At 37.9% G+C, this 23,610-nt stretch overlaps 1 protein-coding gene across 1 annotated transcript in view; it reads left to right on the forward strand.

Annotated features, from left to right (window-relative positions):
• LOC137975331 (ARF GTPase-activating protein GIT1-like) overlaps positions 1 to 17,799 on the forward strand; it is a 17,911-nt gene extending 112 nt beyond the window's left edge. The window contains exons 1-21 of the mRNA XM_068822422.1: positions 1 to 81; positions 219 to 352; positions 2,024 to 2,136; positions 2,937 to 3,042; positions 3,864 to 3,950; positions 4,487 to 4,617; positions 5,808 to 5,902; positions 6,459 to 6,504; positions 6,822 to 6,873; positions 7,317 to 7,389; positions 7,858 to 7,955; positions 8,512 to 8,623; positions 9,569 to 9,681; positions 10,506 to 10,544; positions 10,706 to 10,789; positions 11,066 to 11,134; positions 11,954 to 12,058; positions 13,582 to 13,825; positions 14,742 to 14,934; positions 15,595 to 15,658; positions 16,859 to 17,799. The exon at positions 1 to 81 is cut by the window's left edge and continues 112 nt beyond it. Coding sequence (XP_068678523.1) covers positions 21 to 81; positions 219 to 352; positions 2,024 to 2,136; positions 2,937 to 3,042; positions 3,864 to 3,950; positions 4,487 to 4,617; positions 5,808 to 5,902; positions 6,459 to 6,504; positions 6,822 to 6,873; positions 7,317 to 7,389; positions 7,858 to 7,955; positions 8,512 to 8,623; positions 9,569 to 9,681; positions 10,506 to 10,544; positions 10,706 to 10,789; positions 11,066 to 11,134; positions 11,954 to 12,058; positions 13,582 to 13,825; positions 14,742 to 14,934; positions 15,595 to 15,658; positions 16,859 to 17,056 — 2,217 coding nt within the window. The 5' untranslated portion in view covers positions 1 to 20 and the 3' untranslated portion in view covers positions 17,057 to 17,799. The remainder of the gene's footprint in view (positions 82 to 218; positions 353 to 2,023; positions 2,137 to 2,936; positions 3,043 to 3,863; positions 3,951 to 4,486; positions 4,618 to 5,807; positions 5,903 to 6,458; positions 6,505 to 6,821; positions 6,874 to 7,316; positions 7,390 to 7,857; positions 7,956 to 8,511; positions 8,624 to 9,568; positions 9,682 to 10,505; positions 10,545 to 10,705; positions 10,790 to 11,065; positions 11,135 to 11,953; positions 12,059 to 13,581; positions 13,826 to 14,741; positions 14,935 to 15,594; positions 15,659 to 16,858) is intronic.
• The last annotated feature ends 5,811 nt before the right edge of the window (positions 17,800 to 23,610 follow it).

A 23,610-nucleotide genomic window follows, 5' to 3' on the forward strand; every position in this document is an offset into this window, starting at 1 on the left:
GCACCTTTATGGCTTGAATAATGTCTTTAAGGATGAAGCTACGTCCATCTACAGAAATTTGTGCGGATTGTAGCGCCCCAGGTGAGTATTAAAGCGATGTCACGTTCTTGTTTATTGCCGTTAAACGTGCAGGCAAAGCCGAGGGTCGCTTATTGATCCCTAAAGAGATCAAGGAGTAATTTATCGAAAACCAATTTTGCATGGTCTTCTTTGAACAGGACCAGAATGGGCATCAGTAAATCGCGGAGTTTTGATTTGCGACGAATGCTGCAGTGTTCACAGAAGTTTGGGTCGACACATCTCTCAAGTCAAACACCTTCGACATTCATCTTGGAGTCCAACCTTACAAGCGGTTTGTCAACATAGAATTATGTAGTAATTGAGTCAACGTAGCCAAGGACGTTTATGTAGGAAAAATCGATATTCTTGATATGATCATTGTGAGGATCTCGATTCAAGCAACGATGAAAGGGCGACGTGATAATTCGTATAACCTTTTGTATCGTTATATCGATCCACCTAAACACGTTCTTTTACCAGTAATCTAATGAGTAATTCTTATCTCGTTCGCGTCTTTAGGTCTACCGACATCCTTGTGTTATTGTTGATACTGAAATTTGTCTGAATGTACTTCTTGCTTCTTTCGCCTTTTATATTAAGTATAATTAAAACGTATGTGAGAACTCTCCAACGTTCGTAAAGCTCTAATCGAATTTGCAAACACGATGAATGAACCCATTTGTTTGACGTTTTGTATTTTCACACCTTACCTGATAATTCTGAATGCTGAAAATCACAGATTATTATTAGTGTTATTCTTATTGCTATTCTCTCTCTATACTCTTTGTAAACATTGGGTAAACTGTTTATAGGGAAGATATAGATCTGTTTACAAACATTGCTTTGTTATTCAAATTAGCCAACCACAGGAACAAAAGACCTTTTGTTTTGACAGCCAATGGGGCTCTGGTGGGCAGATTAATAACAATGGGTGACGTTAATGATATCTTCCCAATATTAAACCTTTATGCAGTTAAAGTGCAGTGTCTTAATGGGCTATTCCATTTAATAGATGCCCCCCCCCCCCCCTTATCCTTATTGAACATGGCTACATGGCTCCCTTAGGGTATTGAAGATCAAAGTGCCGACACATTTCTCCTCTCGGAAAAAGGGGGAAAATGGGGAAAAATCAAAGAAACCAACTGAGTTACTCCCCTCAGAAATTATCCCTACTTACCCCCCTCCCCCTGGATTTCTAAGCCCCTCAATAAGGGGGTGGGCATAATAAATGGAATGGCCTAATTGAATTAATTGTGATATGAAAATAATTTGACCACAAGAGGACAAACTTTTCTATTATTGCGAGGGGCAATTTGTGTCAGAGATTCATTTGCCTTTAAAGTGGCTCTAACCAGTTTCAACACTTTGAAGAGACACTCTCTTTAGAAAGATTGGCACTGCATCCTGTATCACATAACAGCAATGTTATGGTAACGTAATGAAACACCGATTATTGCTGAAAAAGATGCAATTATTATTGTGACGTAATAAGTTACCTTGGTAACAGGAAAGCCCAGTAAAAATACCCTATATGTTGGCTTTAGTTGCTCATATCTCAAAAACAAACTAAGTGACCCCCATTTTTTATGCTGGAAACATTCTGCAAAGCTTTAAAAAATTCTGTATGGCAGACCCAGAATCAGAGTTAAGGTGGCTCTGAATCTGCTGTACAGAATTTTTTAAAACTTACTGGAAAGTTTCATCGTGGCCTTCTGTTCACCTTCCAGCAACACCAGGTTTGTTTTGAGATATGTGCAACTAAAGGCAAAATAAAGAGTGCTGTTACAGGGCTTTCCCATTGCCACGGTGACTTATTACGTCACAATAATGACCGCACCTTGTTCAGCAATTATTGGTGTTTCTTTTGATACCATAAAAAGAATGTTACTTGAAAGATTTGAAACTGTCTTGAGCCACTTTAAAATGACTATTCATAATTTTTGTTTGTTTGTTTGTTTGGCAGATGGTTCGGCAGCTTGTTACAAATGGAGCAAACTCAATTTGGGAGCATTCACTCTTAGATCCAAACCAACTGAAAACGGGGCTAAGAAAACCAAACCCTAAAGACCGTGTTCAGTAAGTCTAGCTGCGTTATAAAGCTATTGATGAAGTTTATGTGCTTGCCCAAGAAATACACTTTTATTCCAATGGTTAACTTGTGAGCCTGTTAAATCAGGCAGGTTGCTCTTTAATGACATAAGATCTTATTCATTTTCACTGTGTGTTGAAATGAAGTGAAAGAAGAAATGATTGGAGGGAGAATATATGTTAGTCTGGCAAGCAACATCCAAAGAAATATATGTACAATTTAGTTAAGAGAGTTTCCAACTTGCAGGCTGCAAGCCAGTGGCATATTGACAACAGCTACTGAAAAGAGTTTCACAAGGGTTTTCAAAACCATTCCAGGCAATCATCCTATCAGGGCTTACATTGTATAACCACTAGGGAACACTGCCTCTCATCTAAACAAGAGTGTAGAAACAATTCTAGAATGCTGTGTCCAATAAATCAACCACATGCACAGAAATTTATTATTATTATTTGTAATAGCAATCAGACGGGAAGCAAGAAACCTACAGGTACAAAATCTGGATTTGAAGAGGAGTTTTTCACTTGCTCCTACTCAAGTCTTCTCCTTGCAGCCACTAAATAATTTATTATGAGCAAAAGGGGGACTGCTCATAGTCTACAAGAAATCATACTTACACTGTATTATCATTGTGTAGAGCTAAGTAGGGCTCAATCCTTGTCCTCGTAAGAGTACAGCTGTAGAACTTACAGATTTTACTTTGCAAAATGCTAAACAATTGCACTTGTCATTTGGGGCCACTTTAGGGGCGAACTTTGTCAAGAACTTTTTGCTGGTTCTTTTGCAGTCCTACCAAAGCTACGTTTATCAAAGCAAAATACCAAAGGCTAGCATTTGTGCCGCGTCTTCCTTGTAAAGATGATGATACCATAACTGTGTCAGATCTCAGCCAGGTAAATAAATTAACCGTAATGATACACTTGTCGGTATTTACGATCATGACATTATGCGCATGCCACTGTGCTTTACTAGTTTTAAAGTAAACAAAATTTTAGTTTCTAAAGAAACTGTAGTACTGCGTTGGGGGGAGATTGAAACAGAAATTGATTTTATCAAATGAGTTGATAAAGGTCGAATAACCACCGTGAAAGATTTGGAAAGCTGACGTTTCGAGCATTAGTCCGTCGTCGGAGCGAAGGGCTAATGCTCGAAACCTTTCCTCTTTGACAGTGGTTATTCGACCTTTATCAACTCGTTTGATAAAATCAATTTTAGTTTTAAAGTAGACTAAGTCAAATACCAAGTACAGCTTCACTGGCAGCTGCCTTGAAGATACTTTCATCTTGCAGGGTTGCCATGGTCAGGAAAAAAAAATCAGGGAAAAACAAAAATTTTTAGTGAAAAGTCAGGGATTTTTATTTTTGGTAAGCAGTTCACAAGATTTTGCACACAAAATCGCATGAAAAGCACAACAAGATCGGAAACAAAGAGAAAAATATTGAGGGCCTTAAAAAGAAGCTGAAGCAAATGTGATTATTCAACTACTGGTAATTTAAGATCAGTAAAAATTGTTTAGAGGTCAGGGAAAAGTGAGGGAGAAGTCAGGGAATTTTTTTGTTACTGGTGAGTGGCAACCCTGTCTTGGTTCTTTACAGCAGCATTAAACAAGCGTACTGTATTTTAATCAATGCAACATTTGACTTAGAGTTCAGCTGTTTAGTACATGTAAATCAGTGAACCAAGTTTTCATTTCCAGATTATGGTTCTTTTTTAGCAACTGCATTCAAGTGTCAGAACTGGAAATCTAGAGACATGTTTGAGACTTCTCTCACTAGGTGCACATGCAAATTATTTTCATCCTGTAAGTACTTAATATGATACTGATAACTTTATAATTTGTACACTTCTGTTTCTAGTCTGTAACAAAAAGCAAAGTTGTTGGAAGAATGAAGACTGCATTGTAGAGTTAGTTACTGTAAGCTTGTCCTGATAACAGAGAATGCCCCAAACCTATTGTTTACTCTGTTATTCTTATATTTTTAATTACTAGTCATTAATTAGATCAGGGCGATTTTGTATGATAATATTAATTATTAATTGTCACTAATCGACCAAGGAAGGTGTTTTCATACAAATGCTTAGGAAGATACAACACCCTCATACAAAAGCCAAGGTAATATAAGTTTGTAATATTTTCAGAGCTCTGAAAAAGATGGTGGCAAATCTTCACTGTCAGTACATCCAACCTTAGAAATAGAAGTGACTTTCTTTTGTCAAATTCTGAGAATCTGTTGCAATTTAAAATTACACAGTGTACATGTATTTGAACAACACTGTAATGTTGTTATCAGTGGTAATTTGTGTCATTTAACAACTGTTTTTTTTTGTTCTTAACAGGAGAGAAGTAATACTCCACTTCATGTAGCAGCAAATGCAGGACAAGCCCTTCAAGTTGAGCTTCTCATTGTTCATGGTGCAGATCCCACTAAACCAGACATAAATGGGAAAACCCCTGTTGACTATGCTTTGTAAGTTACTTAAATTGTACAGATGTGTTAGTGCTACCTCCTTTACGTCAAGTTCAAGGAATTATATAATGACATAATTATTCTGTCATTAATTTTACATGTATTCTACAAAAAGCATGTTCCTAGGTAGAGTCTGAACAAAAGGTAAAAAAATTGTGAGAGGAGAACATTAGCATACAATAAAAACAAGCTATGCCTTATAAATAAATTCTAAGGAGGAGTGTTTTATCAGTTATAATTAGCTCATGCAGGTGACATTTTATCGGTGACCTGATAGGCTGTTTCCAGCTCATGATTTATTAAAATGAGTTTTTGAAAGTCTAAAATCAAGAGAATTAGGTTAACGATTTACCTTCTATAATAATAAATGTTAAATTAGTTTTTTAAAGGGAAATATCCTTGCTGGTAATTAAACAATCATCTTAACCAGCTGACACTCCACACAAAATGCTCCTTCTTCTAGCCACACCGATTAATGAGTTGTACCACTCCAAGCACAAGGAATCCAATGCATGTGCAAATAATTATAACAAAACTACTGACATCAATAATTACTATGGACTGCAACCCCTCCTAGTTGTTAACTCAGTTAAACTGCATTAACTTCATTGAAATACTGTAGGGAAGGTACAAATGTTGAACCGGATCAACTCGGATTGCTAATCTCGGATCGAGCAAAGCCAAAGCCAAAAGTATCCGATTTCACCAAGGTTAGCTTAAAGAATGATTAGGGCTAGGGTGATTTCTTGAGGCCTTATCATGTTAATTTTTTGATGTCATTCTGAGGTTAGCGATCCGAGTTGGTCTGGTCCGACTTTTGTACTTGCCTAATACTTAACAATTAGACCCATGAGGCGAAGCCGAATTGGGTATTGACCCATGGCCCTTCAGGGCGAAGGGTCTAATTGGTTTGGTATCACCCCACTAGTCGGACAGAAATGACAATAATAAAGTTAGCAAATGCAAGTTAAAGAAATATTTATTTGGGAATTAAACGAAAGAAAGGGTCATACTTTTCGCTACTCAAGGACTATTAATAATAGTCCTCTAGTAGCTTAGCCAATCAAAATGCAGGATTTGCTTTAGTCCACTAGTTGGGTGATACTAATGTATAATATTATGTGAAATTTATGAGAAATTACCAATTTTTAATCATTAGAGTTATTTGGTTTTTTTTTCCATTTCTTTAGAGAGGCTGGCTTCTCTAACATTGCACAGAGACTAATTGAAGTTCAGTTTGAGCTCACAGACAGGCTTACATATTATTTATGTGGCAGGCGACCTGGTAATGTGCATGTATCTGGTTATTTCGTATTTGTTTAATAGTGACTTTGATGCTGTAATTTATTTTATTTTTTACTCATAGTAATTAACAAAATTAATTATTATTCTCAAAAGGAGGTGTCTGAAAAACTTGGACCTAGCAAACTGTAATTATTTATTGCACACTTTTAAATTACCGTATCTTCAGGGAAATAGATCTGTTTTTGTCAAGCATTTTGTTATTTTCAATTTTAGTTCAGTTTTGAACTTTGCTCTCGAAATTCTGAATTTCCCGTGGATATTTCCTTGATATATCGCAAATAGTTAGCTATGAACTTTTGTTTTATTATAAAATAAACAGTGTTTGAAAAGTGAAAACTATTTCAAGCATTTGATAAATTATTGCGTAGTTATGATGCATCTTTGTGTACCAACTTTCGGAAAAATGTTCAAGATGCCATTCAAATCTTTGAAGCTCCAAAGAGGAATTTGGATGTTCTTTTCTGTGACATATAGCTCGACTGTGACAACATGCTATTAACTGGGTCATGCTCACTTTCACTTTCATTTCACTTTAGATCATCAAAATGGAGTCCACTACCTTATTCCAACAATGGCAGATAGGTTTTGAATGTTTGTTGTTAACTTTCAATATTTTTTGAAGGCATACTGATGAGTTATTTCAAAAGAACTGGCCCCAGTTGTTTAAACGATGGATAGCGCTATCCGCTAGATAAATCACTATCCACTAGATAACTCAATTGGTTTTGCAAGTGTTTATCCACTGGATAGTGATTTATCCTTTGGATAGTGCTATCCATCGTTTGAACAACTGGGGCATGATATATATCAGTAATCTGAACTTCGCATTTTGTTTAGAACAAATAAGCTACCTACATCTTGAATGAATATGCTATAATTTTTTTCTTTTCTCCTAACAGCCGTTTGGATCTGTCGGATGATGCGAACAAAGCAAAACTAAAACTTCAAGCTGTAAGTTATTTTAATTTGATTTAATCATATGTTCACACAGTGTATTTGTTGTGGTTTAAATCAAAGTTGTTAAATCTGTTTCATTATTTCCGAATGTGTCAAGGCCAAGGAATTTAAGGCAATGGCATGTAAGAATTTAAAAAAAAAAAAAGCATGGTAATGTCAAGTCATGTTATTCTAGGGGTTGAAGTATTAATAACGCCTTGGCAGGGTCATGGACACTGTTCAGTAACCAATGATTTTAAGTCATCTTTATTTTAAAAGCTTTCTATTGTTTCTTTGGTTTTGGTCCTATTGACAAATGTTATCTGTGAAAGTCTTCTTCTCAAAGTAAAATCTAGGATAAAAGTTATTTGTTGTGCATGTGAAATGCTTAGGGATGCTATATTTGATAATTCTCTTCCTGTTTTGTGGTTTAATTTTATTGTTGTTGGCTCATTTAGTTAAGTCATCATCTGTTTGAAGAGCTTGCCTCAGATGTGTATGACGAAGTTGATAGAAGAGAATGTGATTCAGGTATGTTCATCTCAGCTTTTGTTTTGTGTTTCCACAAAAATCTCCTATAAATTTTGCTATCATTTTACTAATTGTGTGTGTGTGTGTGCAAATAAATGGACCAGTCTCCCCCAGAGGGGCTTCTTACAGAACTGATACAATGCAGGACATTAAAAAAGCAAAATGTGTCCGCAGAGGCAAAAATGGTCAAATTTGTTTGTACAAGTGGACAGCTTTATCTAGCAATCAGAAGTATTCTATTTCTGGTGATTCTGTGGATGGACCAAAGCTTGGAACATCAATAGGAGAGCCTGTAGCTGAAGTTACACCTTGTTTAAAATACATAAGTCTGGCACCCCAACCATGCACTCACAGCCAAAAGACATGTTCGTGTATCTTTCCTGTTTGTTATCATTGCATTTGAGTCACAGGAAGTGACACAAATTATTATTTGTACTAATTTGAATTAATACCTTGCATTTTTACCAGTTTGGTTAGCTACTCAGAATCACAGTGCACTTGTGAGTGACACCACAACAGTACCTTTTCTTCCAGTCAATCCTTCATTCTCATCTACACGAAACCAGGTGAGGTCATAATCTGTAGCAAAGTTATAACCTGGCCTGTCCAAATGTAATTTAATTCTAAAAATTGTACTGAACAGCTTATCTTGTTGAAAACAAGTCTTCTTGATGCAGAGCAGAAATTGTACTGTCTGACTGTCTACATTGTTCGATCAAAATTCAATCTCGGAGATAACTAAAAATGTAAAAGGGATGTAAATGTTTGCTCTAAATATTTCTCTACAACAATTATACATGTAATATCCTGCATCAACTGCGGAGTAGATTAAGGACTTCATCTTATCCTACATGTTGCGTCAGAGCCCAGTACTGTACGTGCACTGAACGGTACATGTATGTTAATTTAATTATCGTAAATAAAATGTTAAACTGTATATGTGTTAATTAATTATCCCTGAATCCTCTCGTTTGTTAGAGCCAAGAGTTTCCTATGAATTCCTTGGAAACTTTATAGCGTAAAGGCATGGGGCTTGTATGTCTATTCCCACATGATGTGTACATTTTGGAAAGAATGCCTTTAATACTACTACTACTAATATTTTTTCTTTTTTATCATCAGGGCAGACAGAAGTTAGCTCTGTTTAATGCTAAAGAATTTGCTACATTGATTATTGATATACTGAACGACGCAAGGCGGCGGGAGCAGGACTCTAATCCTGACTTGACACAAGGTATTTTTTTAGAAACAAGTTCCCTTGACTAATTTATTTAACATTAATTTCATTTAACAACACTTACGCTGTAGAAACTGGCTGATTTGGACTTCTTGAATAGTCATTGTCCAAGATGAGTGAGAGATTGATCTACTGAATGATGCACACAAGTGTCTTATTGGTTGATTACAGTACATGCAGGGGCTGTATCAGTAACTGTCACAAGTTGTTTTGTCCTGAAATTTTTTATTGCTGTAGTTATTTGCATTCACATCACATTTTTTTTGCATGAAACGCAACAGTAAGTTGCTGTTTACCATTATTACGAATAGATGTGTATACCATATGTTACATGTATTTGTTCATGCTGTACAATTGTTTAGGGTCAAGCTCTTCCAACAAGAGCGCGGGGAGGCGCGGTGGCCTCATGGTTAGTGTGCTCGACTCCGGATCGAGTTGTCCGGGTTCGGGGCCTGGCTGGGGACATTGTGTTGTGTTCTTGGGCAAGACACTTTACTCTCACGGTGCTTTTCTCCACCCAGGTGTATAAATGGGTACCGGCGTAATGCTGGAGGTAACCCTGCGATGGACTAGCATCCCATCCAGGGGGGAGCATAAATACTCCTAGTCACTTCATGCTACGGAAAACGCAGATAAGCGCTGGCCTTAATGGGCATTCAGGCTCGTAACAGAGACTTTACCGTTTTTTACCTCTTCCAACAAGAGCATTGCTGTTCAGGAGAAAGGGAAAATAATCTCTTCATTCATCAACATTAAGAAAAAAAGTATTGCACATAGGCATTGGGTCACAATTTGACAAAATCATCAAATTACGAAAGGAAAGTGCCCTTATACATAATGAAATAAAATTGATTCAATGGTTGTGTGTTCTCATGAGTGATTTACCTAATGGTTTAAATTTCATTTCCTTTGACACTTTTTTAATCTGTTTAATTTGACAAGGTTTTGTTGAATCCCACATTTTTCCAATTGAAGAAGATGCTTATGATCATGAATATGATGAAGTGCCATCGGATGAGGATGAAGAGCCAGTGGACAAAAATTCAACTCCAGAGGTCAGAATCCTGTAGGGGTTCTCAAATTGTCCAGAAATGTGTGAGGATCATTCTCTCCTTCAACATTTTCTTTGAGAAGACTCAAAGAAGTGAACCGATGCAAAACTTGTCCTGCACTCTTAACACTAGCAGAATGTTCGGGACCTAAGCGATCTGTTAAGATCACAGATCGTTTCACATGTACCTCCGCAAATGTCATTTATTGCATAACCTGTACGTTACATGTATGTAATAAATTATACATTTGCGAGACAGGTAGACGACTATGCTACGGATTCCACGAACACCTTCGCGGTGTTGAGAAGAATGACAAAGATGCATCTAAGCCAGTCGCTCGTCATTTTAATCTCCCTAACCACTCCAAACAACACGTGGCTATCTGCGGCCTTTCCCTACATCTAGGTATGACGGAAAGCCGCAAGATTCTGACACAAAAAGTCATCTTCCAAATCCCTGCAGTATTAACGAACACTTTTCATTTAACTAATGTATTCCTGTTTTTCACATTGCCATGTCACCACCAATAGTGCAGCTCCTACTCTACTATAAAAACATTTATTTACTACACACAACCTATAATTCCTCGATTCGCTCTGATGAAGGGCTAATGCTCGAAACGTCAGCTTTTAGAATCCCTGTACAGTGGCCAATTTACATTATCAACTTCATTTCCATGGTCTTTATGGCTGAGCCTCCATACGTCCCATATGACTCAAGTGTTACAGCATCCAAACCCGCGCCAATTAACGCTGTTATGTCAGATTGTAATAAGCTTGATGATAATTCTTGTTTATTGTCTGTTATTAATTTTTCATCCTCTATAGAACCCTTCACAAATCATCACAAAAGTTCAAATTGAAAAGGTCAGTTCCCCCTCATTTTGGTACATGTACGTTATTGAAGAACAGACAATGCGAAAGTAATAAGTAAAGAATATGTACTCCTTGCTGTGGCAGTTTAGAGTTCTTATTTTTAATTAAAATATTATTAGTGGTGATCCTTCTTTTATTCTCTTCACCCCCAGGGCACCACCACAAGTTTTGTAGAAGAAGATTCTGTTCCTATGGAACGTTATGCTAAACTTGAGAAAGCTTTGACCACAGCTAATGTATGTGTTTAAATAATTACATTCAAGTCTCTGGACTTCCAATTTATTATCATGTTGGTGTTTTTGTTTTTACATTGTGTCATAGTTTACATAACCTCTGTTATTACATAATCATTTGCGATGTTCCGCGCATGTGCGTAGTAGTGTTGAAAACATGAGCTTTCGTTGGAACCTGCCATCTTTGTAGTGTACATGTAGTTGTTGTGTTCATGAAAAGTAGATCACAAAGTTGTGCATCAAAAAACATGACACATTGTACACTCTGTTTGCCCTCAGGCACGTGTACAACAGCTTCTTCAAGTAAATTCAACACAGTCTCATGAAATCCAGAAGCTTCAATTAATGGTATGGACCTTTTACTTTTTTTGGTGTCGCTTGAACAAATTACCGTAACTATAATATGTTATTTGTTATGTTATGTTACAAAAAATGGCACACGAGTCAAGATTCATCTACAATCTCTCACTGATTTGATGCACAGCAACATTTTGTGTTTCTCATGGCCACACTCATCTTGTTGAAGTGGTTTCCAAACTGAAGTTGCTTGAAGTGTCAAGAATTTTTCTTGTACTGCACATGTGTTGTTTTCCCAGTCTGGCTTAGTATCCTCAAACCTTCAGCCAAAACTTTCACCTACCTGCGTTAGAGGGAAACCATCGTTAACGGTGATGTCCATGCATCTGTCCTTTTTAAACACAATACTTAAAATCAAGTAAATGTGAGTTTATGTACCGGTAATTAAATTTTTCTTATTTTTCTCTAGTTTCTATTACCTAGGTAAGAATATATAATTATTGACTTTTTAGCCTGGTCATAGTTAACTTCATCTGGCCCTCCTTATATACATGTAATAAGCTTCTTATTGCCCCCTCCCCATGCCTTTTGATACAATTTTCTAAAAAATTTTGCACAAGTGAAGTATTAATTTTAGTTTACTTTATTTCTGAACTTATGACAAACATACAACCTTCAATGTTTACAAGCAAATCATTATGACAACATGGTATTGTTCAATATTTTGGAATAGAGCTCAAATACAGGGGCTATTCAAAAGTCTTTTGAGGGGCAAACTATGCTACATGTAGAACTTTACAGTAATATTTAAATGACCACAAGTGATTAGTGGCAGTGTTGTTTTTAAAGGCTGTTTTTTCATTGCTCTAGGTCCACAAGCTAGAAGATGAGAACAAGGTCCTAAAGAACCAACTAAGTATCCCTAATGGAGACAGCTTCATGACAGTTAGTGACGATAACGTATTTACAGCAAAGGTAACTTAGTGATCATAGTCCTCAATTAAGGTACAAAAAGTTATTTAAATTCTGTTGGTTTTTTAGGTTGAACATGAAGCAAATGTTAATCAAATGTTCTGAAGCATTGATCAAGGCATAAACCAATGGTTTTCCAACAAAATGCTGCACCTTTTTTCTAAAAATTGTCGCTAGAATTCGGGGGTGGAGCTTATCTGCGGGAACATTTGAAAAAGGTTGCTTCGGGTGTCCAGTTTTTCATCTTCGCATCAGATCTAATGCCTGGTTACTAAGTAGTGGTGTAGCGATCATTGATTATAATCATTCATTGATCCAATGGTTTTCCAATGACAATCGATTATTGTGGACAAATCCTCTGTTTCATACAGTTTTAATGTTTTCCAAAACTCGGCGAAACACGCTCGCACCAGGATAGGTTTTGCATTTGGTATTTATTTCACATTTGATAGTGCGTATTTCATACGAAAAAACTTACCTCGATGGTTATGTCAGAAATTGTTCTAAATTAGTAGCTGGCCATAAAATACATTTTAACTTACTGCGATCAGAAAGGTAGCAAGAGTAGATGAAAGCAAAACAGATATAAACAGCTTGCGATGATCAAGTTGGTTCCCAGAGGGCTCTCATTGTCTCATTTTCATGTTCTCCACAACAAACATGGCAGCATGTTTTTTTTTATCAATAGATTTTCCAATTATAATAGCCCATGGATTGGGTTTAATCTGATTATTTCCGATGATTGATAATAAAATCTCAGCCGATTACCAGCACTATTACTATGCTACAAATGTTCCGCTCAAGGGTGAAATGTGGGTCATTGACTCAAACTGCGCACAGATTGACTGACAGCATAGCTCATAACTGCATCACACAGTCACCATGAAACCTAGTTATCATAAGCCGGGAAAATCCCAGTTGATTGGGGATTTTGCAGTTTCCCAACCATCCCAGACTTTGCCGACCAATGAAAACCATAAATAGTAGACATCCCGATAATCTGAGATGGTTGGGGACGAATCATGAAAATAGGAAGCCAACATATGAAAACTCAAATTTGTACTGTCTGAGACATCGGTGATTGCTTTAGCTGGTTACCAAGCCTCAAAATTGCAAGTTTTCAGTTTTTGGCGCACTTTCCACGAAAGTCACTATCAGGAGAATCTGGGACAAGCGTCTAATGATTTTCCGATACTCGGCAAAATATGGGGCTGTCAGGAAACTGTGAATTCCCCTATCGTCTGAGATTTTTCCGACATATGAAAACTAGGCCTACATGTAAGTCTCTAACAGCTTTAGGTGACTGCATGATGCAGTTATGAGCTATGCTGTTCGTTGATATTTGACTTTGTAACTGCGTGATACAGTTCAGGTCAAAGACCACATTTCAACCTGGCTCACCATAGAGTCTCCAGTAGCTCAGTTGTTAGAGCATTGGACTAAATTAGTTGAGGGTTCAAGTCCCATCTGGAGCTCATATAATTCTCACATTTGCTCACTCGTAATTTTGTTTGATATTATTCCAGGAAGACAGTGATGAGGATGATCATGTTGATATTGATGATATCACACCATATGAATCCCCAGGCTCTCTCCTAAGGAATCGTTCAAATCAGCCGAACCTTCATGGACAAACTGCTGGTTTAGATGCAAATAAAAGTAAAAGAGTCAATCCATATGATAACGTTAAGGAGGATCAAGAAGAACAGGAAGAGGAGAGAAGATACCTTAATGTTGAGGAGATGAGGGAACATGAAAGAATGAGTTCTTGTATGTTGAGTTTATCTTTGTTTGCTCTAATATTATAATTATGACATGGTGAGTGGTTCCCCAAGTTAGATGTTTGTGTAGAAAATAGCCCTTTTGTGAATGGGGCCTTCAATCATTTGAGGGATATTCGGGTGGTTTTTTTGGTGAATGTTGGTAAGAAATTTGATTTCAATTTATTACAATTTTGTTTGACTGTGTTATAACTGGTAAATTTAAGTAATTGTACATGAATGTGTCAAAATTACTAAAGAATGTACTCAGAACCAGGAGTTTTACCCATTCTTGTTGATCAGAGAGAGTGAGAGGCATAGAATGGATTCAAATTATTTTAACCCCATATTTTTGACCTCTTTAGGCCTAGTATCAGAATGAACATCATCTAAAACTGTTGTCTTTTCATTCTTTTCATTTTTTGGCTCTTATGAGGAGATTCTCTTTACAAATCAGAAATGTTACACCTTAAGTGATCATGTCAGGGTGTCATGCGAGAGGTTGTGGGCTAGAACCCAAGCCAGATCAACACTCAGGATCTTAAAATAAATGAGGACAAAGTGCTGCCTTTGTAATTTCATCTGCAAAAGGTTAGACTTTCAAGTCTTCTCGGATCAAGATTATAAACCGTCAGCCCCGTCGAGATCACAAATGTCTTCCATGTTCCTAAGTTCCCTGTGGGACGTTAAAGAACCCAGATTAGAAAGGAGAGATGATAATTATGTTTGTCACTCTTAGGGATTAAATATTTGATACAACTATAGATCTAATGTCATGGCATAAAAGAATATGGCACTAATAAGGATATTTTATTGATTGGATGCATGGCACATGTACATCCTCAAGTTAATGACTAATCTCTGGACTTGACTGAAAATCTCTTTGCAATACATGTACTTACTAGTGTTACACCTTTGTTCCATAGCTGATAGTCCTTTTGATGAACAGCTGGATCAGGAAGCTGTTAAGCTGATCAATGCAGCTGACAGTTTAGTCAGTCAAGCCAAAAAGGACTCCAGGGTCGAGGTATCACAAGAGAATGTGGTACAGTGCACAGAGCAAATCACAAAGAAGATTCAAGAGTTACTGCTGTCTGCACAGGCTGGAAGACACAGCAGGTATGTTTCATGATCGTGGCAACTTCTGCGTATAACTTTCCTACTGCTGTAAGACTTGCATTAGTTATTTCACTTTGGGCATCTCACACCCATCCTCAGGTCACCATAAAATAGCTGTTATTTGGTTTAGCTTCCTGGGTTCACATGATCTGTACTGCGCCCTTGTAGAGGGGTCCCCTCCAGTTCTCCCATATCTCAATACTATGAGATGTGGGTCTTACCCTCTCAGAGACTGATAAGGGTTACTGTCCATGATGACTTACTCCTGGCAACATCCTTTTTTTGTCCTTAGGGTGGTTTCTTGTTCTATTGCTTTTTATTATATTAAACATCCTTACCATTACGCTCCACCTAAAGTGATCTTATTTTTACCTTCCCCTTGACATTGAAAGTTCAAACCCCTTTTTATGTTCCAAGAAAGTTATGTGAAATAAATAAAATTTGCCAGCCATTTGTCCCACATAGCTGGCGAGGGGCCTGGATCTTTTCCCATTTAAAGTCACAACCTACTTTGTGCTCCTAATTTCAAATCTTTCTACTGCAAATAAGCTTATGATGTATGGTGAATTAAACCATTCCCATTGTTGTCGATTTAAAGTAGACAAGTGTTGGGACCTTTGTTGTAAAATTGAAACTCAAAGGAACTCTTTCCACTTTTAGCTTCATTCCTTGTTCAAGTAATATTTTCACTGCAGTGAATGACATGGCAGATTTGTTTCCAGAGGTGAGAGAGTTTGCTTGAGATGTTTCTTTCAGTTGATTGACGTAAATCCAAGACCAAAATAGTTTCTCAGACCAACCACAATGCACAAGCACAGCCTCAAACAGAGCCACATACCAATCAAAATTGGGAGCAATAATTTTACATGTGACTTGTTCAAAGCGCGGGAAAGTGCGCGAATTCTGTAAGTGTGTTATAGGGAGCGACAACAAGTTGCAAAATTGTTGAGACACTTTCATTAAAAAACACCTTTTCCAGCTTCCAATGCCCGCCGTATCTAGAATTGAAACCTTCCCCACTTCCTCTCCCCTCTCCCCCTTTCAATGTTGACTGCTTAAGTTTCCAACATTTTTTTGTCTTGCTAGCAACACTGATAAGGAGGGGGGGCTGCAGTGTGAGAGATAATACATAATAGGGAAATTAATACGCCACAAGAAGGTGAAGAGTCTCCACTATTTTTGCAACTTGTTGTAGCAAGAAATTAAAAGCGACGTTCCAATGAGCCACATGCTTGGCGTTTTCGGGTTTAGGCACTGATGTGTAGGATATGAAACTGTGGGGACTAATCCAAATTGGCAGGTCTAAAAAAATCTGGCCAAGATAAACGAGTGTCGGGGGTCACTGTTTCACCATTTGTGACGCGTTACCATGCCATGTGGAGCCGTAAAAAAGCAACAAGTGACACTATGTTTTCAGGATTTAACCCCTGAAGTAAGCCACACTACTTGGAAATTCAAAATGAAACTAACCTTTTGCAAATTCTTATTCATAACTCTTGCTTTTTCATCGGGTACCTTACGTTATCTTTCTTTTTATTGTCTCAAACCATGCCATTTCTCCTCCAATTCTTAAGTAAATACTTAGCCACCTTGCAGTGACTGGTAATTTACATTGACTTGAACTTAGAGCGAGTTTCAATCAAGTGTCGCAAAAAACAAAACCAAAGTAATTACTTTGGCCAATCAAAAAGAACGGAGACAATCCAGTAAACCAATCAAAACTCGAATTGATTACACATAGCCGACACAAAGCGCGGGAAAATGTGCACGCGCGAGCCACGATTGGTTTTGGTTTCACTTCTGATTGGTTGAAAAAGTGGCGGGAAAACTTTGAACCAATCACTGAATGAAGTAATGCAAAACCAAAGCATTTCGCTAATAACTTTCGACACTCAATTGAATTTGATTGATTTGTTTGTCTTAGGATCCAGATGTGGATAGCATGCGTGTATCGCTGCAGTTAATGAAGACCAGTGCCGCCAGACTACAGGTGGAATGTAAAAGTGCAGTGTTGCCAGGCAACACTGTCGACATGGCATTTTTGACACAACAGGTCATACAATGTGCCTACGACATAGCTAAGGCAGCAAAGCAACTTGTCACTACATTCTCTGTTGAATAGACCACCATATTCCTGTTCTTAACCGCATACAGTTCAGAGAAAACTAGATATGAGGGACATTTAGAGTAAAGGACGGATACGAAGGTTTAGTTCTCCTTACCCGTCCGTGAAATGAAGATGGATAGAAAAATGAAGCGCGGCTTGGAGGCCTTTAAAAATATTTTTAAATCAGAAAACTTCAAAATGTGTAAGGTATCCGTGCGAAGTCTCTCTTGAGGGGGTGCCCTTTCAATGCATTAGCTATTGGTTGATTGTACTCCACGTGAAACAGAGACAGCGGAGGTGTTTTTCACGTATCCTCTTTTCAGAATGATATCACACCTGAGAATTTCTCCAACGTAGCCCTAAACTGTTCGAAAGAGAACTCTCTCGCATTCAGTTATTTTATAAAATACAGAACTAGGAAACTTGTTTGTACTCTGATAAATGTGTGTGTTTTCGCGTGAAAAATCACCACAACCGTGTTTGTTGGCGTCTCGCCAAGAATAAAATGAAGAATCGGTGTCAAAACGAGGTCATGGTTCATCACGCTTAGAATGAAGTCGTCTGACCAAGCTATTCTCATAATTATATGTTCCTAAATTTATAGCTAGTAATTTAAGATGTCATATACATATAGAAATTTAAAGAGATAAAGTTCAAATGTTTAAAATCTTGTTTTATTAGATCTACCTTGTACTTATAATCGCTTTTACTTGTAACGTCAAAGCAATTTTAATAAAAGGCAATTTTTATTTGCTGAGTATTCCGTACACCTCTTTATTTGTGTAGACCTCTCTTTTGCATTCCACTTCCGTTGGAGCCACCTGATTTTTTCTGGTGTCTATAAGAAGACAAGAGGAACACTTCTCTCTTTCGCCTATAATTTGCACTTCAAATATACATTCATTTCATCCATTCCACTTTGTCACCTACGTAGGGGCCACAATCCTCGTCCCCAGAGACTGTGATTCTGTCGGTGAGCAAGCTACAAAGTTCGGACAGTGTAGGAAGTGAAGGTCAATAGTACCTGAAAATCAAGTGAAGCTATGATCCCCGCGGTTATGAACGCAATTTTAGCAATTGCGTAGAGAAGCCTGAAAAATGCCGCGATGCCGGTGCGATCCTCTATCCGACTGAGCTATGAAGCCACTGATGTAACTGTTGAAAACCAGTTTCAAGGCTCTGATTGGTAAATGATCATGGTTTCGCCCTGAAGAAGTGCCAACGCTCGAAACGTCAGTTTACAAGTCTTTTGTGTTACTTTTTTCAGCGTGTTTGATAAAACGAAATATTGGTGTTTTTCTCCCCTCCGACTTAGCACCACGTTAGAGTAACCCAGCATCGCGTTCACGGCAAAAATCAGGCTGAAGTTAGCTCATCAAGGGGAGCCTCTCGTTCCACTACAGTTTAATCTATCTCCTTCGTCGTTCTTGTGAACAAGTGCGAGCGACCGGAAATTGGAAATTGGTGCGAGCGGAAGTCTCATTTCGGCTCACTCGCGCTTCGCGCTCACTCACAAGATCGACGAAGGAAACAAAGAGGAACTGCACGCAGTCTACTAATTCCTAGAGTCAAACCTTTCTCGAGTTAGTTTATTTTTAGGAACAGGTTTTTCCCCAGAAAAATATCATATTTCCCTTTACGCAGCGATGACTTTCTTTGGATTGGGTTTTAATACAATCTCCCATTGGCCTTCACAACAGTGACCTTGGCCAAGTATGGGAGAAAAAAGCTCTCGCGTATTGCCAAGAATCAAAGAAAGTTGTTTGATTTTAGCTCTTTATGCGTCAGTTATTGAACATTTATTCCATGAGTACGCATTGGATATGAGATAGCAAATTTCTAACGAGACGCCCCGTAGCGCCGAGTTGGCTATCCAAAAAGTGCGAATGGAATGATTGTTTTATTACTGCGCCTTTCAATAACATGCGGAATCTGAAATTCAAAGCTCAATCGACAAATACGTTTTTTTGCTACCGTCAATCAAATGTTCGGCGGCTCCTCCCAGCTTCGGACTACAGCCCGGGCGCAAAACACAAATTTCCGCGGGAAAATTTACTGAGATGCGAAAACACAATCACGGATGCGCATGCTCACGTTCCTTTCTCAGCTCGGGCTGAAAAATGGGAAAGACCTCATGTATATACCCACCAAGAGTCCCCAACAACGTAAGACACGCTAAATTATTCAGTTTCCCACAATTCAGTCATCCATATACATTTACCTACATCTATACACCTCAATTTATAAATATTTATCATCATCTGTATTAATATACATTCACTCCTGGTCATTTACCATCGTTTACCTTCAATAATATTCATTAACCCTGATATACCTTCACCTAGCTTCAATCATATTTATTAACCCTCATATACCTTCATCTACCTTAAATCACGTTCATTAACCCTCATATACCTTCATCTACTTTCAATCACGTTCATTTACCGTCATTTACCTTCAATCATGTTCATTTACCTTACTATACCTTCATCAACCTGCATTCACATTCTTTTACCTTAATATACCTTCATTGACGTTCAGTTACCTTCAGCTACATTCATTTACCTTCATTTTCCTTCATTCGCCTTCATTCACCTCCATTTACCTTCATTCACGTTTATCTACCTTCCTCTACCATTATTTACCTTCATCTACCTTCATCTTCCTTCATTCACATTAATCTACTTTCATCTACCTTCATTCATGGTCATCAACCGGCATCCACATTCATCTACCCTCATTTACATTCATTTGCCTTTATAGTTAATATACCGTTATTCACGTTCATCTACCTTCATTCACGTTTATTTGCCTTCATATACCTTCATTTACCTTCATCTACCTCCATCTACCTACATCTACCTTCATCGACCTTTATCTACCTTCATATACCTTCATTCAAGTTCATTTACCTTCATCTCGTGACCTTCATCTACCTTCATCTGCCTTCATTCACGTTCATATACCTTCATTAACATTCATTTACCTTAAATTATAATTACTTCAATCACGTTCATTTACCTTCTGCTACCCACATTTCTTTTCATCCGCGTTCATTTATCGTCATTTACCTTTATTCACGTTCATTTACCTTCACTAACGTCAATTTACCTTCAGCTACCTACATCTACCTTCAGCCGTGTTCATCTACCTTCAACTACCTTCATTCACGTTCATCTATCTTCATTTACCTTTATTCACATTCATCTACCTTCATCTACTACCTTCATCTACCTTCATTTACCTTTATTTACCTTCATCTAGCTGAGTCTACTTTCAATCGCAATCATCTACCTTCATTCACCTTAATATACCTTCATTCACGTTCATTGACCTTCATAAACAAAAAAATAAATAAATAAATAAATAAATTCGTATATTGAACACTCTCGCAGTCAAGGACTGAATTACAGTGTTGGTCAGAGCAATAGATTATAGTACAATTATATAAATAGAAATAGATATAGCAAGAAACAATACAATTGATATATTGGATTTACTATTACGTTGACGCAGCAGTCGCATATTTCACACTAACGAACTTACCGAAACGGTTAGTCTTCGTCACCAAAGTGGCATTAGGTTTAGGTCTTAGATTGTAATGAGAGGACTGGCTAATTATGCGTTTATGTATAAGAAAATGCAGCGGGTTTTCCGGGGAGACTTTTTCAGTACAAACTTTGTGCATGCTGTTGTTCTACGCTCCTGAAGGGTAGGAATACCAACCCTGGTTAACGCATTCACATAAGGAATAGGGGGGAATATAATCGCTAAAGCTCGCCTCTGAATCCTCTCCTTCATACACGTTCATATACCTTAGCTTACCTTCATTAACATTCAATGACCTTAATATACCCTTATTCACGTTCATTTACGTTCAGCCACCCACATCTTCCTTCATCCGCGTTCAATTATCTTCATTTACCTTTATTCACGTTCATTTACCTTCAGCTACATTTATCCGCGTTCATTTACCTTTATCTATCTTGTTTTACCTTCATCTACCTTCATTCACGTTCATTTACGTCATAATATACTTTCAGCTACCTCCATCTACCAGGGTGTCAAGTGACAAATGACACTCCGAGAAAAAAGGAAAATAGGAATGACAGTGGCCAAAAATAGGAAAAAATAGAAATTATCATCCCAAAATAGGAACAAAATAGGAAGCTTTCCTTGGATTCTACCCTCTTAAGGGGGTCTTAATGGGAGGATAGCTTTCACGACTAAGGTTAGAAAATTTGGCTTTTCACGGCTAATGGTTATTTTTTTCCCGTCACGGTTAACTTACATGAACAACAAAGAAATGTCCCTCTTTGAAAATGAAATTTTTTTGCTTTTTGGGGTTCTCTGTGTTAGTTAGTTAGTAGGGTGTTAGTACACATTGAAAAGGATAAGTCATTGATCATCAGAATGCGATTTACATTTTTGTCAAGACCTCCAACAGGGCAAAAGAGGGTAAGGTCAAAGAACGGATCCCCCGTACACGGGCCAATGACAGTTTTTTTAAAAATCTAATCTTAGCTACGCAGCTATTCCTTAGAGAGGCACCTGATTGGCAAGTTGTAATGACGTAATGAAATTTTAAAAATGCGTGTCGTTGGGAACGAGAACTTAAAATAGCTTTCCGAAACCAAAAATAGATTTTTAAAAACTGTGATGGGCGTGGGGGTTCGTTCTCTTACCTCATCTTCTCTTGCTAGAGGTTATTTGGGACTTGTTTTGTCTTGTCAGCGAGATTGAATGTCCACGAGAAGAGCAAAGGAGGTAAAACGGTGTCGAGTGCCCTGAAGTCTCTAAATACTTCGAAACACTCCCTATTCCACTTTTAAAAGTAAAAAAAATCACGCTAAATGCTTTTAATTTTTTTCACGCCTAACGGTTAACTTTTCTTGACGTGGCATGCCTTACCGTTTTTCACAGCCTCTCCTAACAAAGCCAACAAGAGCTCTATTACACAAACCAATGCCTTATTCAATATCTAACACTTACTGACAAGATGGCATGCATCCTTCACAGAAACAAGTATTAAAACTTGTTACCAAGTAAAACTTGGTGCACAACGGAGGTTGCACCAACATGGCGACTCCATTCAAAACTCTGCAAAGTTACGGGAAACGACAAATAACTTAGTAACGATGCACCACACAGACCTGAGAACTGGAGAGCAGATTTCTAAATATTCCAAGTTTTTGGCTATTTCCATTCGTGTGATAGACGTGACGGTAATCTTCCACAATTTGTCATAAATGTTACACGAACTTTTCATAACGATGAGATGTTGCGGTAGATCACAGACGCGGTCATGATATTTATTCCCCACTCTTTGTATCACTTACTAGTTAACCTTTTCAGTGCTAACTGCTTGTATGCTTTTTTTTTGTACTTTTTCGGCGATAAAAGGTCTGCAAAACTTGGATCCACCGTGTAAGGGATCGTGCAAGAATTAAAACATCTGCTGTTTTGGGTCAATGTGGGCTCAGGTATGAAAATCACGTGACAATATTGGAAGAGCAAGCGAGTTCGAATTAATATGGTAGGTTTATCATTTTATAAGTGGTTTTTTGGGCCATCTTCGTCCACAGAAGCCCTCAGGCTGGCATCATTAAGCTGGATTGTGGGTAGAGGCAACCCTTTGAAAGAAAACAGAGGCGAGAGATGGTTTCATGCAGACTGGGACGCCTAAAATGCTCTGTTGTAAAGATGGCGGTTCACGAGTGAAGTTGTCTCTCTGGCCTTTCTGTGGACGAATTCCAGGACCTACTGGCACAATCTGGGCAAGTTTTGAAAGCTAAAACCTTCAATCGATGCGGTATTTTGCTGGTAGGACTGGGTGGCACGACACTTATGAAAAAACTATGAAAGGAGAATCGGGAGTCTTCCCTTGTCATGGAATGGCAGAATTACCCAGAATTCTTTTTGGGCATGAGCGAGGCAACTTAAGAAGCACGAGACTGGCCCTTATCGAATGGCTGAAGCGCGGCCAGAGGAAATGATTTCTAGCCAGATACTCAGGAGTAGGCCTGGTGTGTGCTGTTAACTTAGATTTTGGATTTCTGAAGATATTTTTATCATAGAAAATTCGCGACAAAGTTGTGCTTTCATTTCGCTGTAATTCTCGTGTCAAAGAAACGGTATAATAATGTAAATACTGAAGAGAATAACGATATTTATATTTGAAAAGTATACGTTTTCTCTCCCGTCCCCTTCTTATGCATGATCTTCGCGGAAATTACATTCTGTCCCTCAATAAACCTGGAACAACCAGTTATGGTCTTAGTTCTTTTTTTTCTTACGTATCAGCTAAGTTGCGGAATGCGCTACCTGATTTTATCCGTACCTATGAGTTTACTGGCTTAAAAAGAGAATCCAGGGCCGCATTTTGTACAGCGGCGTTTCTTTTTAATGACTATATCTTTAATAGTAGGTATCTGTGTATGGTATGTATTTTAGCTGTAAATGTAATGTCTCGAAGATATTAGCTCCTGTAATTATTCGGAAAAAGCTTATGACTGTATGTATGTTACCTTTAGAAGGGCGCATGCGCACACTTTGTAATCTGCGACTCC

Source organism: Montipora foliosa, chromosome 11 (assembly GCF_036669935.1).
Source record: "Montipora foliosa isolate CH-2021 chromosome 11, ASM3666993v2, whole genome shotgun sequence".
NCBI lineage: Eukaryota > Metazoa > Cnidaria > Anthozoa > Scleractinia > Acroporidae > Montipora > Montipora foliosa.